This window comes from Carassius carassius, chromosome 7 (assembly GCF_963082965.1).
Source record: "Carassius carassius chromosome 7, fCarCar2.1, whole genome shotgun sequence".
Classification (NCBI taxonomy): domain Eukaryota; kingdom Metazoa; phylum Chordata; class Actinopteri; order Cypriniformes; family Cyprinidae; genus Carassius; species Carassius carassius.
This window is the reverse complement of record NC_081761.1, coordinates 6,012,152-6,028,622: the sequence shown is the minus strand read 5'-3', so window position 1 is coordinate 6,028,622 and position 16,471 is coordinate 6,012,152. Positions and strand designations below refer to the sequence as shown.

The following is a 16,471-nucleotide window of genomic DNA, read 5'->3' as shown; positions in this document are numbered from 1 at the left end:
ACAGGGTTTTCAAGGGTTCACCTCTTTTGAAAAAGCAGGGAGGATAGATCACTTTAACCTACAGATTAAAAACAAACAACCCGTGGGAAAAGTGTAAAAGTAGCCAATTTCACAGGAAAACTGCAGACTTGGCAACACTGCTTACTGACCCGGAAAAGCGTCCACCTGATTTGATGTCATTCACTACTGTCGCTTTTTCAGTGAAGTACAGATTGCATTGACAGGGGAATAACTGATCTGTCTGCATATCAGAAACAAATGCACATATCCAAATCATATCAGATTTATTTCCACATAGGAATAAGACCCGAAACCGATCTGAGAATTTTGGAATCCATGCACTTTTTTCCTGCTTACACATTGTGTCATTTTCGATCTCTGCCACGTAGGAGGAGAAAATCGGAATTGGGTTGCTTGAACCATGTAATGTAAAAACAAATAAATATACAAATAAATAAAGTGTTAGCAGATAGGAAGCAGACAGTATACTAATACTCACTGTTAGTTGACAAGTAGTTGCAGTTACCTGTGGTTAGTAGAATGTTTTTAGTAAACTATCAAAGTAGACTATCAAAATATAGTATTACCTTAAAGGATTAGTTCACTTCTAGTATAAAAATGCCCTGATTATTTACTCACCCCCATGCCATCCAAGATGTTCATGTCTTTCCTTCTTCAGTCAAAAAGACAATATATATATATATATATATATATATATATATATATATATATACACATATCTTTGAACCAAAAATGCTCGTCTTGCACTAGCTCTGTGATGCAGTTGTATGACTTCACATTCTATGTAATCACGCTGAAAAAGTAATGCGTGGTTAGTTCTCTGTCTGTGTACTTCAGTTCAAAATTGTAGGGTCAGGTGAAAAACAAATTTTCTCCTCTAACTTCAAAATTGTCAGACCTTGTTTTACCTGTTTTTTTTAAAGGGCAATTGATTTCCTTTGCACATTCGCCTTGTAAACACTGGGTCAGTAATTCTGTCTATGTCATGAGTGACCTTTCCAACATGACTATGTAATGCGCGAGGTTGAGCTAGTGCAAGACAAGCAATTGAGGTTAAAAAGTATATAAAGTTTCTATTTGTATTTTATTTTATTTTTTTAGAAAGTGACCAATAATTCCACTAGATAAGACACTCATTCCTCATTTGGGCTAGTGTAGAGCCCTTTGAAGCTGCACTAAAACTACAATTTGGACCTTTAACTCGTTGATTCCCCTTTGAAGTCCACTATATGGAGAACAATCCTAGAATGTATTCCTCAAAAACCTAAATTTCTTTTTGACTGAAGAAACAAAGACATTTTGGATGACATGGGGGTGAGTAAATTATCAGCAATTTTGTATTCTGGAAGTTAATATATGAATGCAATTGCATAGCTTTATCCATGTTCTTACCGTGCTGCAACTTGTAAGTGTCATGGTATCCACTACAAATGGAGATCTTCCTGCCGTTAAGTCCATGATGGAAAGCCGGTGCTTTGACTCCACCTGTCAAATGTGAGCGAGTTTGTGAATTTGCGTATAATTTGGAGGGCAGGATGGTGGGATAGTTAATTCCGAGCCTCAAACCCTTTAAATTTTGCAGTGCATGAGGGAGCGATGAGGTCTTTTTGGAATTCTGAGCATCTCTATCAAGATGGAGGGTTTTCATTTCTATCCCATTGCTGATGTAATGTTGATGCTGATGGGGATGATGATAATGCAGCATACAGTATTGGGCCGGACCCATCTTTGTCCCACTGTCACTCCAATATCGATTAGTCCCGCCCACTGGGAGGGAGCTGCTAGGATTGGCCACACCCCTGCGTCTCTTGTGGCATAATTCGCCATAGATGCGTGTGGCATGTCGGAAGAGTTTGCGGCAAATGTGGACAAGGTATTTTAGCATTTCTTCATAGCAGGATCCCGGTTCAGCCAGGCTAGCTAAGGTGGAGTCATTACTACGAAAACGAGCCCGCTGTTCCTGCATCAGCTGGTTCTCACGTTGTTTGGTCTCGGAGAACTGTGTTGCTATGACAACGAGGCACAGGTTGATCATGAAGAAGGAGCCTACCTGTGGACAAAACAAAATATGACTATATTACAGAGATAGGCCAAAAACATTGCAGGATTACGAGGTACCTAGTATTTATTACATTTCTTGACAGTCTTCTCAACAATAATATTGTGATTTACATGGAGCCTGTCCTCCAACAAAAAACGACCATATAGGTCATTTGTGCAAGCACCTTATTACGACCTATATTTACGTTTTAAAGTTAAAAATAATAAGAAATAATGACAGTAAAATAAAAATAATAAAAATAATGACAGTATCGCGTTGCATCTGTCGTTATGAAATGACGTATAACGTCATTACCAATCAAAACGCACGTTTATTTAAATACAATGTGTGGGCTTTTTACACCAATCTCACAGTATTTCCTACATATTTTACTAGGTGGCTTATTCGTTAATGACCACACCTAACCCCACCCCTAAACCTAACCCTCACAGAAATCATGCTAAATTATGATTTATTGAGCATATACATTTTCATGCATGTCCATTCCCTGGGATCGAACCCATGATAGCATGATTACCTATCAATGTATAGCGCAATAATCTACCAACTGAGCTACACGAAATGCAAATCAGAGTGCAAATAAAAGAGTACAAAACATTAATATGAAAATGACCTTTTGCCGATAGGGGCGCAATTGTAGTATACGCTCTGATGGGTCGTGTTTCAGGGATTTGGACAAACGACCTATACGAGTGTATTGGTTGGAGGACAGGTTGTTTACATGGCATGTTTATGAAGACTAAACTTAAAGAAAAGCTAGAAAACAAATTTCTTAAATTCACAAATAACTACATGAACAGCAAGTAACACATTGCACTAAATGTGACATTTTTAAATAGAAAGATTGAAATAATAAAACATAATGTAAAACAATCCAATTATCATTGTTTTATTTACAACTCTGAAAAATATTTTCTGTATCACTTCTTAATGATGGACTAAAAAAGGGTACTTGTCAAAATTTTTAGTATTTTTTTAATTAATTCATTATTGTTATTACTTAAAAAATTTAATACTTTTCACAAAAATATTAAGCAGCACAATTGTTATTGACTGTTATTAACAACTGTTATTGAGGAGAACAATCCTTATTTTTTTATTATTAACATAATAATAAGACATTTTTCTTGAGCAGCATATTAGAATGATTTCTGAGGAATCATGTGACACTTAAGATTCTTTAATAAACAACAATAACTCTTACTATTCCTAATCTTTTGAACAGTAGTTAAAGTGTAGTTTTTTAAAGTCGCTAGAGAACACCAGACTAAAACAGGTTAGCAGAAATTGTTTAATACTTAATTTAGCTGCAGATGATTTAATAATTGCTTATACAGTGTAGTATTTACTGATCACTAAACTTGGTCATAATTGATTATAGGTTAAAACAGATTAATGTGATGTGACTTTAGTAAGACATACAATTCTAATTGATTTAATACAATGGTGACCATTAAATGTGTACATTAAAGTCAAAGATTGTATAAAAAGATTGATTTTTTTCTTAGTAATGTAGTACTTACAGTAACTCAGTAGGTCTCTTAAGAACAAGCATTCAGTTTCAATGTTGCTCAATTATAAATTCCTTAGAAATGATGACCGAATTTTCATCTCTTTAAGTGTGGTTATCAAGTAAAATTACTTGAGTAAATTACACAGCTGATGATAGCAAAAGCCATTTCCATGCAACTAATGAAAGCAGAGAGGTTAAAAGAGAGTAAGACGTATCAGTTAAATAATTACTGTGAACTTACAATGATAAGAAAGATGAAATAGATGAAGTTGTAAAAGGAATGCGCATCCATGACATAGTACATGATATCCACCCATCCCTCTAATGTGATGACCTGATGAGAAAACACAAACAGGATTAAACAGGTAACGACATCCACCATGCACACATTCCTTACAATAAAGCCCTTCAGATATTGTTCATCGCTTCCACAAAACTAGGTCAGGAAACTCGAAGGAATGATAAAATTTCATGCTGTGGTCAATCAGATTACTCAGAAACCTGAGAAATGTCCGTGTCCATTCCCAATCAGGTTACTAAAGAATATGATAAATATTGTTGCCCTATAGATTAGATTAGAATGGAACATAATAAAATGTGATTTTCTAGGACAGGTAAGTTGTTTATTGATGAAAGAGGATTCACTCTCACTGTAGCCCCTGGCAACCTTTCACTTCATTTTCTGACTCCGAAACTAAGTGTCCCTCGGGCGCCAAAAGGATATGTGAGGATAAAAAATATCACCGCCTGCCAGACTGAATTTATACTCAGCGAAAATTTTAATGAACAACTTGGAGCGGATCTCTTACACACATTCATCCTATTAGAAAAAAAAATAGGAATTCTTGAACTGCCTTCCTAAAAATTATTGATGACTATGCATGTTTTTTTTTTTTTTAATTTTTTTACATAAACTCATTCAGTATCCTTTCATCTTCTTGCAGACACGTGTACACACCTGAAAGATAGCAATCCAAGCGTATCCAATGTTGTCAAAGTTGATAGCCCCCTTATGCGGATTGTGTTCGCTTGCATTGCAGCTGTTGTAATACAAGTTCCAGTTTACACATCCATGATGAGGAGGATCTTTGAAAACAAGATCTGTGACATTATCAGCCGTGAGCTCACAATCAGCCCCTCCAACTCTGCGCTTCGGGATGTTGGAGCAGTGCAACATTCCGTTTTCCCGAGTGGTGGAGCAAATGAAGGGAATGTCATCAGTTTCGTCCAGTCTGTAGTATTCACTCACAGACTCTGAAACATTATACAGCCTGCAGAGAGACCAAATCTTTGTTAATGTTAATTAATAAAAACACAACTGTTCATTGTTAGGTCACTGTTAGCTCTGGTCCATTAAACAATATGCAACAGATGCAACTTTTAGTTTTAATAATCTTTTAGTAAGTTTTGAAATTAAGATGATCTAAGATTAATAACTGCTTAAGAAGTATTTTTCACTGTTAATTCATGTTATTGTTAACAAATTATTGTGAAATGTTAAAAAACATACATGTTTATATTTCACTTCTTTTTAAATTCAGTTTAAGCTAAATTAAAACAAAAACATGAAAAATGATTAAAATCAAATAATGAACTAAAAGCAACAATTAAAATTTACACAGGCATTAAAAAAGATAATAATTTTAAATAACTTTAAGTTTTAAAATAAAAGCTGCACAAATAAAATTTAATTCAAAATAGTAAAAAACTAAACAAAAAAACAACACTATAATAGTAAAGTATTCTAATTAACACTGGCACTGACAACAGATTTTTTATGTGTGATGCATCATTTTGATTGTTTTTTTACCTTTTCATTTGATCTGCTGGAATGAAATTCACATTGACTGAAACTGATTTTTATTATTAATTTTGCTCATTAATTATTCATATGATCTATTACCTAAAGTCATTCCAACATTCATTGTCTCATATAATATTTAATTTGACATCCTGAGGCTGGCAATCAATATTTTGTTGGTTTATTTATTTATCTTATCTAATTTATTTACTTGCTTTATTTTTTAAAAACAGACAGAACACTGATTTAAAGCAAAAATATTTTTTTAAAATACCAATTTATGTTTTTGTGTACCTTTTATCAATACACTAAACTCAAAACAGAATGCAAATTTACTTGACATTTAACTATTTGCACATCATCTGCAAACATGTTTATACTACAGTAAGTTTTAAGAGAGGATATTGAAGAAAATGGTCTAAGAATTGGCCCATATGTTACTTACCATATCTGAAACTTAGCAGCATGCTTTTTTTTGGAATAATTCCAATCATGCAACATGAAATGCAATATGTAAATGACTTAAAAAAGAGCCCTTTGGCATTTTTGTGTACAGTACCTTCTATCAATGCACTAAACACAAAACTGAATTTATTTGACATTTAAAATGAGCAAACTGCACTGCAATGCTTAAAAATTGAGGTCTACTAATAGTCTAAAGTGGTCATGTTCATTTTACAGAGATGCAACCAATTCAAATATAATCTTAAACAATTCAGCTACCCCATGAAATAGTCCATCTGATACAATAATAAAACAAGCCTTCACAGATATTTATTTGCTGTTAAATGATATACTACTTAATACAAATACACAATTTAAACATAACTGATCTAAAACAGACAACCGGTGCTATGTTTTCAAACACAGCAATCAAAATATCTATTAAAATCATTAAGGCATTAACCACTAAATGAGGATGTCACAGAAAATGGCCATGTAATGTTAATTGTAACAGCTATGGACTTATAAATAAAAATGTTTTGCCTTAAAGCGAGCATTTTTTCACACAATAAGTCTGAACTACAACTGCATATATTTTAGACCTTCCACAGCAGATTTCAAGCCAGCACTTTCAGAGGGCCTGGATCCAAACCATAACATTTGTCATTTCTAGTGTTGTAGCATTTGAGATAAAACAATTCCCTCTTTTGTCACACAAAAATCACCTAGGGGTCATCTGTTTTTTCGAGCTCATGCATAGAATGTATTACACAAATATTCTCCAGTTTAGTAAAGACCTGAGAGAAATTAGAAATAATTTACTTTATAAGTTCTGTATTTAATTGCACCAAGGTTCACACTGATTTATTTTGGAGGACTGAAAGATGAGGGAGTGGAGGACACTAATATGACTGCTTTACTCAAATTAATTGAGTTATTCAAATTCCTGGGAATCTTGATGAAAGAAAGAAATAAAGAAAGAAGCCTTTACATCAAAGCGTTTATACAAAGCATTATTTAATTAAATCAAATTGCATTGTTACCTTCAAATTGCATAATTACATTGAAATGGTAATTAGTCATGATAGTCTTTTTTCTCTGTTAAAAATTAATTAAAATTAATATACAAAGGAGTGCACTCCTTGTGAAAGTGCCAAATCTTGTGGGCAAAAGAACTAGCTGCAGGCTCCAAAAATAATGAGTAGATGTGCAAACAGACAAATTTGCACATCTCATGGGAATCACTTAGACAGAAAGCTATTTTCACACCTGAGATAGGTGTAATTTGACTGGCAATATTAGTATTTTTGGAGCAAGCCACTGTAAACATTTATTAAATGGGTCATACTATACAAAGGGTGCCTTTTCCAGTTCTACAAGGGAATTTAAAAGTAAATATTTATATGATTTTAAACATTTTATCAAGCAAACAATCTGTTTGAGAATTAATTTATTAGGTTGTGACATTTATAGCCAAATTAATTCATTTCAATATATACGTGATATAATTATACCTTCATTAATATAAAAAGGTTCACTATTTTTGTTTAATCTGATATTATAGGCCTTGTGTATAGGTCATGAAACCACAAAGTGCTTCTTATTGAGAAAAAAATATATATAATAATGGTAACGGTAGAATTTTTCACATTTGTAAAATGTAATTCTCATATTTCTAAAAACACAAAAACAAAAACTAAAAAGCCCACATTTACATTTTCAGTAGTTGTTAAAAAATAATGGTAACGGTGGAATTTTTCATATTTGTAAAATGTAATGCTCATAATTCCTAAAAAACCCACATTTCAATTTTCTGTATTTTGTTAAACAAAAAAATGGTAACAGGGTGGAATTTTTCACATATGTGAAATATAATATTCATATCTCTATATCTATAAAAAAAATCCTTAGTTTGTTTCTTTAGCTTGTTAAACAACCCTACTGAAAAAAAAGTTAAAAAGAGGATACAGTAGGTATGCTGTAAACTTTTTTGTTACTTTAGGAAACATTATTGTAACAGGGTTTATGCAAAATTAAATTATACTTTTATTTGTTTTTTTATGAAATATGATTATTTGCCAATACAGCAAGAACAGTTCAAAAAACATATACATATAATAAAGAAGAAAAACATCTATGTTAAAATACAGTAAAGTATAGTCAAAGCTTACATGAGTTAATCAAAATTATTAACAAGGCAGCTGCTTACTAGAATGACAAAAATGTTTCAATGAGAAACAAGACTTTTCTGAAGTAAAGGCCAATTCTTTTGAGTTTTGAATGCAGATAGCAGCAGATGTACACAGACTGAAGTGGATATCGTTTTTTGGTGGTTGTTTTTGATGGTTTTCGACAGACAATGCAATAAATGTTGAATGCACAAGAGAGCTGGATTTTTAAAAGGGCAGCATAATTTGAGTGAGAGAAGCATTATTGTAACAGACGTTGCTTGGATAGTGTTGGGCTTTGGGGAGGGTGCTGGAGAGACGCAGTGATGCACCTGAACGGGTCAAGGCTTCTTTCAACACACTGGCTTTCTGGTGTGCAGTATATCAGGGTGGACAGTTGTCAAAATGATTCACTGGTGCAAACTGCCTTTATGAATACTCATTATTCAACTCTTTACTTTGTACACTCTCTATGATCAGTGAGGCCCTTATGGGATATAAAATGTGAGAACTGATGTCTTGTGTCAGCATATACAAACAATATAATGCAACATTTATACTTGGCTTTGCTGTAGTCTCGAGGGCTTGAGCTCCTGCCCCTTTAATCGCCAACAGTAAAGTGCCCTTTTCTACCAAGGGGAAAGAAAGCCCCATTGCTTAGACCCTGTAAGTAAGTAATTAAATGAAAAAAGTTTCATTTTGGGGTGAACTATTGATTTAAAGCATCACAAGCTTCCATTGTACTGTAAGTGCATTACTGTACAAGCTTGTTCTTTGTTTTTTACAAACTGAGGGATGAGTTAATATAATTTACTACTCTAATATAGCGTAAATTCAATAAACTCATTAAATCCTAGATAGCTGTCTTCAAAGCCCCCAAAAAGTCATTCTTCCATCTGTTGACACAACATATATAAACAGGTTCCCACCGAGGAACATACCCATGTGGTTTCAGAGCAGCAATGATTGCAGCAGCAATTTTGCAAACCCCTGCAATTTGCATGTATCGAGTAGCTTGCATTAAAAGCAGTGGTTTTGCACTCACATTCTGATGTTGCTGTCAAAAAAGCAGCGGTTGCGCAGAAGCCCCGCCCACAGCTGCACACCAACAATCCCGAAGATGAAAAACACGAAGAAACAAAGCAGCAAGACATTTCCCAGCATCGGTAAAGTATCCAACAGCAACGTCACCAAGATTCGCATACCTACGAGACAGAGATACATGATGTCACGAACACACATTTAATAACACGTGCAATGAAGCATCAAAGCCATCGCGGTTCACTAGACAGACGAGACTGCGGTGTTACATTTAACTTTGATAACTCTGATCTGACATTCACACACATCATGAACACATTTTCTCAGTGTCTGATGTGTATTCAGTAATTGAGCCAAGAAGTGAACACACACACACACACAAACAGAAACTTGCAGGGCTTTGGCTAACACTCGGTGGTTTGAGAATAATCGAATTGGAAACTTAACAGCCACGGGCTCTCACTCCTCACTGAGTCCAAAATCTATTACTGCTTTACTGAACACACACACACACACACACACACACATACACACACACACACACACACACACACACACACACACTTATTTGGTATGTGTTGACAAAAAGAGTGAGCTATAAATGGTAAGAGTATCCGTGCATGTCTCAGTCTACATTAAACAAAACAGACACTTACTTTCACTGCTGGACTCCATCCATTACTGTAACATACACCAGCACCTCTCTGAGGACTAATAGCATGTGCGTGTGAGTGTTTGTGTACTTTTTTGTGGTCCATCAACTATATAATGTTGGATTGTGGGCACTTAACTGCAACAATCAGCATCAGTGACCATGTTAATACATCACGAGAGTCTTGTCTAGTCTGTGCGTGTGTGAATCTATAAATACAGCAGGCATGTCTTTTTTTTTTCAGACCAACTCCAGATCATTTGCTTCAAATCAAAAGCTGGGCTGTAAAACAGTGACTGGGTTGTAAAAGAGAGAAACGAAAAAGATATACAGATGGAAACAAAGAAAGGGAAAACGGTACTCACTGGGAACTCTGTTGATGGCTCGTAATGGTCTGAGAACTCGTACGGTTCTGATGGCTGAGAAACTAACATTATGACCATCTAAAGAATACTCCAACATCCTAAAACATAAACAAAAGAAATTCATTTTAAACAACTTGAAACACAATAAGCCAATATATAGAATAAAAATGAGTGAGTGAGTGAGTGAAGTGACATTCAGCCAAGTATGGTGTCCCATACTCAGAATTTGTGCTCTGCATTTAACCCATCCGAAATGCACACACACAGAGCAGTGAGCACACACACACACACTGTGAACACACACCCAGAGCAGTGGGCAGCCATTTATGCTGCGGCGCCCGGGGAGCAGTTGGGGGTTCGATGCCTTGCTCAAGGGCACCTAAGTCGTGGTATTGAAGGTGGAGAGAGAACTGTACATGCACTCCCCACACCCACAATTCCTGCCGGCCCAGGACTCGAACTCACAACCTTTCGATTGGGAGTCCGACTCTCTAACCATTAGGCCACGACTTCCCCTGATGTAGAATATGTAGAATAATAACATATATATTTTATAATGTCATTCAATCATAATAATGTAATATAATATTTTTGATGACATTCAATGTACATAATTTATAGTATATTATTAAAATCATATCTATATACTTATACCCTGGACAGTTTAAAACGTTTCACTCATGAATTTTCACAATTGAATGTTTCACAATCAAACTTCATGATTTCTACAGAAAGACTGCATTAAAATATCTATTTCGTACTGCTCTCGAACTCACAAGCTGTGCGACAAGACCCCTAAATGACGCAACACAGCAGCAGGAGAATATTTAATGTCACTAAATTGATTTAGAATCATTATATGTTCTCCCCATTGAAAAGTGAAAAGTGGATCTTAGGTCAACATGAATGTCTATGCTATTTGTACTAGTTAGTGTTAGTTTAGTGCTATACTTTTCACCTTAATGATTGGAAGACTAAGAAAAACTATTTGGCTAAACTAGTTAAGAAGCCTAATGGAAACACCATTAAACCCGAAATGTGTTACCTTTGTCCGAATTAATGACCAACTTGCTACTTCCTCACTCACACACTCACACATTACCGTTTTAATGAGTTTTAATGAGTGATCAGGCACTTGAACTGATTTTTGGACAGAGAGGAAAACTACAAATCACTGTGTCAGTGACAGCGCAAATGACAAGAGAGAGACACGATACAGACAGACACAGAGACTCTTGCCTGGTGGTAATTGTCATTCATGAGCTTAGCTGTGACACATCGACTTGACATTAGAACTCGACCTGACATTAAAACTGGATTTGACATTAAACAAACACACACACACACACACACACACACACACACACACACACACACACACACACACACACACACAGACACTGTAACAGTTAAGAGTTTAAGTTTAATGACTCATCAAATTCTAGGAATCGCACTCTAATAGTTGACTATTTAGATTTTCGGAGCATGGCGCTCACACCTTTGTGATTTGTCACTCACCCAGCCATGACGATAAAGAGGTCAAGGCGGTTCCAGGTGTCACCAAGGTAACATTTTGGACCAAAAATGCCCAAGGCCACCATTTTAACCACCATCTCCACAGCAAAGAATGCAAAGATGAAATCGTCAAAGGCCTGTGGAGAGAAGAACCACACATCGCTCATGAAAACATTACATGAAGAAAAGTTAAACAGCTGTCATTTCATTTAAAGTGCATTTTAATACTGGTCTAACTAAAAAAGTCTCCACTTTAAACCTGATTTGTTCAATTAGTCTAAAAGAAAAAAAAAATGAAAGAAACAACTTAAATTGAATTGTTTAAATATTATTTTGGCAGATGTTGTTCAGGTCTGGGTAGTAACTGATTACATGTAGTCTGGATTACGTAATCAGATTGCCAGCAAGCTTTAAGGACTACCGTTTTTTTTATATAATGCATATTTTAAAAAGACTTCACAATACACATAAAGCTACTTCAAAGTTGTCTTTATTTGTATTAAATAAACTAAATTAAACATTGACTAACAAATGTTTGCGGAACGGCAGAGGCAGGCTAAACACATAATAAATACGTTATTATGATAATAATGTGACTTGTTCATGTTTCATTTTATTTATTTATTTTCGCCAGAACAACATTTGAGTCTTCTCCTCCCATTTCTACCAGAGATTTTTGATTCAACTTCCCATGTCTTCTACCCCATGTATATTAACAACACAACTGGGTTGTAGGTTGCCAGGTTGAGGTCACAAATTTTAATTTGTATGATGTGTCTATTATTTGAGTAGGATGCATTTCATACAAGATCTGGACAACCTTAGAATAATATATTGATGTGACTGTTCATACGATGAGGTTTGGGGCATACAAATTATGGGGGAAGTGAATCACAAAATGGGAAGGGGACGGGATATAATGTGAAATAATCAAAGACCCCTGGGGAAAATGGGAGTGTTGACAGATTGGCATTTAGAACAGTTAATCCATGAAAATGTTTCATGTCACATACAGTGGGCAAAAAAAATATTTGGAGACTTCTGGACACCTAAAAATGTTTAAATTTTACGACAAAATATCCATGCAAGTGGCATATGCAAATAAATGATCTAACTTGACTTTTCGAAACCATTTTGTATAATTTGCTTTCGACTAACATTACCCAAGGTGATTATTAGCTTGAGTTTGAAGCCGGTTTCCCTCCAGTTCACACAGCTGTTCTATCAAGTACCCACAGGTTTCATTGCCTAATTGATCTCATTTAAAGCAGCACTTGTGTACAAAATTCACAGACTTCAACAATAAATTTCAAGCCAGTCTCTGTCAGACTCCAAATTGCCTGTTGTGAGCAATGTTCCCGTCATTATGCAGATTCACAGGTTATTTAAAATTTGTTTTGGAGAGATTACAGATATTTTTCGGAGTCTGTTGCTGATGCTTCATGGTGTTGCTTGTGGGTTTCTCTAAGAACTGACAGTTGACATCATTTAGGAAGCACATAACCGCTTTAACGCTGCTCTGTATTGAAGTTTTTCAAGTTATTTGACTCTACATCATAACATTTTATGATGCTTTATTCTACATAAAATAAATCTGTAATACCCCTTTGTGTTTTTTAAGGCTTTTCTTGAAAACTTTACAAACTAACAAGAGGCTACATGGGACAGAGCTTGCCATGGAAATTAAACATCATGCCGAACAGGTGAACTCATCTACTCACTAGTCCGCTTTTAGAGACTCGTTGTGTTTATAATCAGACTCATGCAAACTATTCCAAAAAATTTTAAATGTTTTAAATATAGACTGAAAGTATGGTTGATGAAGTCATTTGACCATGTGTAGTTCATTTATAGTCCATATTTAACTTTTTACTTCTGATGATTGTATTTAGCCTTCATAAGTTGTGTTCATTTGTGAAGATAATAAAAAAAAAAATGCAAAGAATCAAACATTTTAGCAAAAACTTACAAATCTTATTGGGTTTGTGTCAAGCGAACCAGGATGATTTGGAAGCTTGTTTCTGCCACAGGATAGTGAAAATGCCACAGAAAAATGTTTTTGACTTTTTTTTTTCAGAGTTTTGAGATAAAAAGTCATTATTACTTTTTTTACCCTGTGGCAAAAACAAGCTTTCATAGAGTAATGCTAACTTCTCGGTTGGCCTACAAAAATATGCCATCACTGCACTTGCTTGAAATGTGCATTTCTGCAAATACCACTTAGTTTGATATTTTGTTTTATGTTATCCAATGGAACATTTTAATTGTCTTACTCTTTAGGCTGCTGTTTGCATTTATTATATGCTTGTGTCTTTGAATGCTTTTTTTCCCCAACCAGTCAATCAAACCAACAGGCAGAATCAAGGAATCAATCCACGTGTGTCTGTTATGTAAGAGTGTGTTACCTGCAGGATGCTGCACCTGTCAGAGTGGCACTCCAGGTCTTGGCAGGGCTGGAACATGCCGAGCGTGATGCAGTTGAGCAGAATCACCAGCATGCTGACTCGCTCAAACCACGTAGAGCTCCAGTTAAGGTAAATACAGCTCACAAGGAAATCAAGTAGTTCAAATATTCCTCTCATACTTCACTTATTATTACTTTATTTTTTTTTAGTGTCAGAACTAGAGACGAGATACTTTATTTGTCTGTTTCTACAAACTATGACTATAAACTGGCTACACTAATTGTAAAATCTTTCTTAAGTAATGAAAGAATATTTTTAGTACAGTGCCTACGATGAAGAAACAGAAAAGTGTCTTTAAACAAAACCTGTTCATCTCTGTCTATCCTGTTTATAGAAATACTGTATAATGTTTTCATTTAAATTTTTAATTTACTCATGAGTAAAATGGAGTGTCTTTATACATTTTAGCTATTCAAAGCAAAACATGAACATAAACACTTCTGTTCAAAAGTTTGGGGTCAGTAATTTAATTTAATTTTACATTGAAGTATCTTATGCTCTCCAAGGCTGCATTTATTTGCTGAAAATACAGTAAAGATTATTTTAAATATTAAACATGTATTTGAATATATTTGAAACTTCAGCAGTCTTGTCTTCAGTGTCACATGATCCTTCAGAAATCATTCATACAAAGTTCATCATAAAATGAATCATAAAATGTTGATTTGCTGCTCAATAAACGTTTCGTATTATTATTAATGTAAATATATATATATATATATATATATATATATATATATATATATATATATATATATATCAATCAAATATAATACTTTTATGAAAACATTACAGATTTTTTTTTTCAGGATTCCTTTAATGAATAGAGTTCAAAAGAACAAAATAAAAGTATTGATAAATGCAATTAAATTAATTATTGATTTAAAAAATCTTACTTACCCAAACATTTTGAACAGCAGTGTATAGTATAGTGAAGAAAAGAAGAAACAGAGCAGAGTAAGATAGAGTTAAGTAAAGAAGGGCACAATTACATTACATAATTATATTAATTTCATGCTTGCATAATTTGCATCATAACACTTATAATTCTGTACTGTATTCCGTTTGGAGAAATGCTGCAAAATTTTCCCATCACCAACTAACCGAATAGAACAGAATTGAATAGCTTTTTAACATACAGCTAACAAAAAAGTGAAAGAGATGGAACTGAGCATGAATAATGTACGGCATTTGTAGATTAATAATTGATTTTGTTCTCAAGAAGGTTGAAATTGAATTTGAATTGCATAAAAAACCCGTCATAATGCCTGCTTTAATAAAAAATCTTTTTTAATATACAAAATTTTCTGGTTGCGTCCATAAACCGTACAACATAATAAAATGCAATAAAGCCATTTTGTTTTCATATGGGTCTAATTTAAAAAACTGCAATTCCATTTTCACATTACAATGCACTGATCTACACACATACCTGCCGCTGTAAAGGAAAACCCCACAGGTACCGTGATCAGACCAACCGCTTTACCTCATTAATCATAAACCTGCCACAGAAACACACTGTTCACACCATCTCAATCACCAGCCTAAATCCTGCAATCATCCTCATTTACATCAGGATACACCACACTACTTATAACCCAATTAAATCCTAAAGACAATATCCATCTGAGTCTCAGAGCAGCGTTAACAGACAGAGGAACATGATCAGGTCCCTGCTGTTTCCTCAGGTCTCTGTCTTACCAAAACACTTCCCTCTCGCTAGAATTTGGACAGCTTTCCCCTCATCAAACATTTATCCAGAGCCCACACTAATGCATACAGACAACTCCAGCTCTCGTCTCTCATCCTCAAGATTGTTGTGGTCACATTCATGCCACTTCGGCTGAGGATAATGATGATGGTGATAGAGAACAGAAATGGGATGAATAAGGAGATGGAAATCTTTACAAATGCGAATGCAGTACTCCTATCACTTCATAATGCACATGCACAAACCAGTGTTGGCGATTAAACTTCACAATGTTCTTTCTTCTTTGGAACACAAGAGAAGATTTTTTAAAACATGGCTCTCTTTTTTTTTTGCCATACTATGACAGTAAGTGGGGTCCACTAGGGTTTTGAAACAGATTTTCATTATGTAGTCTTAAAAGATTTATTTTTTGCTTTGCAGAAGACCACATTTTCATTGCTGGGCGAACTATCCTTACTTTAATTTATGTGTATCTTGCAGCACAACAAACTACAGTTTCAAATATCTTTCCCAGTACTGCAGTGTTGTTTTCCCTTTCACTACTTAAAATAAATCTGAAATAATTCAACATAAATATTACATTTAAAACTCAGAAATGTCAGAAGAAAATGTAAAATGCTGCGCGGGCAAATAATTGAAACTAATTAGGTAAAGCTGAAGTACTAAAAATACTAAAAATGAAATGAAAAAAAAAAGCTAGATAGAAATATTTA

General features: G+C 34.5%; 1 protein-coding gene across 1 annotated transcript in view; it reads right to left on the bottom strand.

The window, feature by feature from the left end:
* The window catches only part of LOC132143411 (voltage-dependent T-type calcium channel subunit alpha-1H-like), a 51,236-nt gene extending 37,141 nt beyond the window's left edge, over positions 1-14,095 (bottom strand). The window contains exons 1-7 of the mRNA XM_059553600.1: positions 13,988-14,095; positions 11,586-11,719; positions 10,068-10,165; positions 9,055-9,214; positions 4,555-4,867; positions 3,838-3,930; positions 1,414-2,071 (exon numbers count right to left, since the gene is read on the bottom strand). Coding sequence (XP_059409583.1) covers positions 1,414-2,071; positions 3,838-3,930; positions 4,555-4,867; positions 9,055-9,214; positions 10,068-10,165; positions 11,586-11,719; positions 13,988-14,080 — 1,549 coding nt within the window. The 5' untranslated portion in view covers positions 14,081-14,095. The remainder of the gene's footprint in view (positions 1-1,413; positions 2,072-3,837; positions 3,931-4,554; positions 4,868-9,054; positions 9,215-10,067; positions 10,166-11,585; positions 11,720-13,987) is intronic.
* Positions 14,096-16,471: the final 2,376 nt, after the last annotated feature.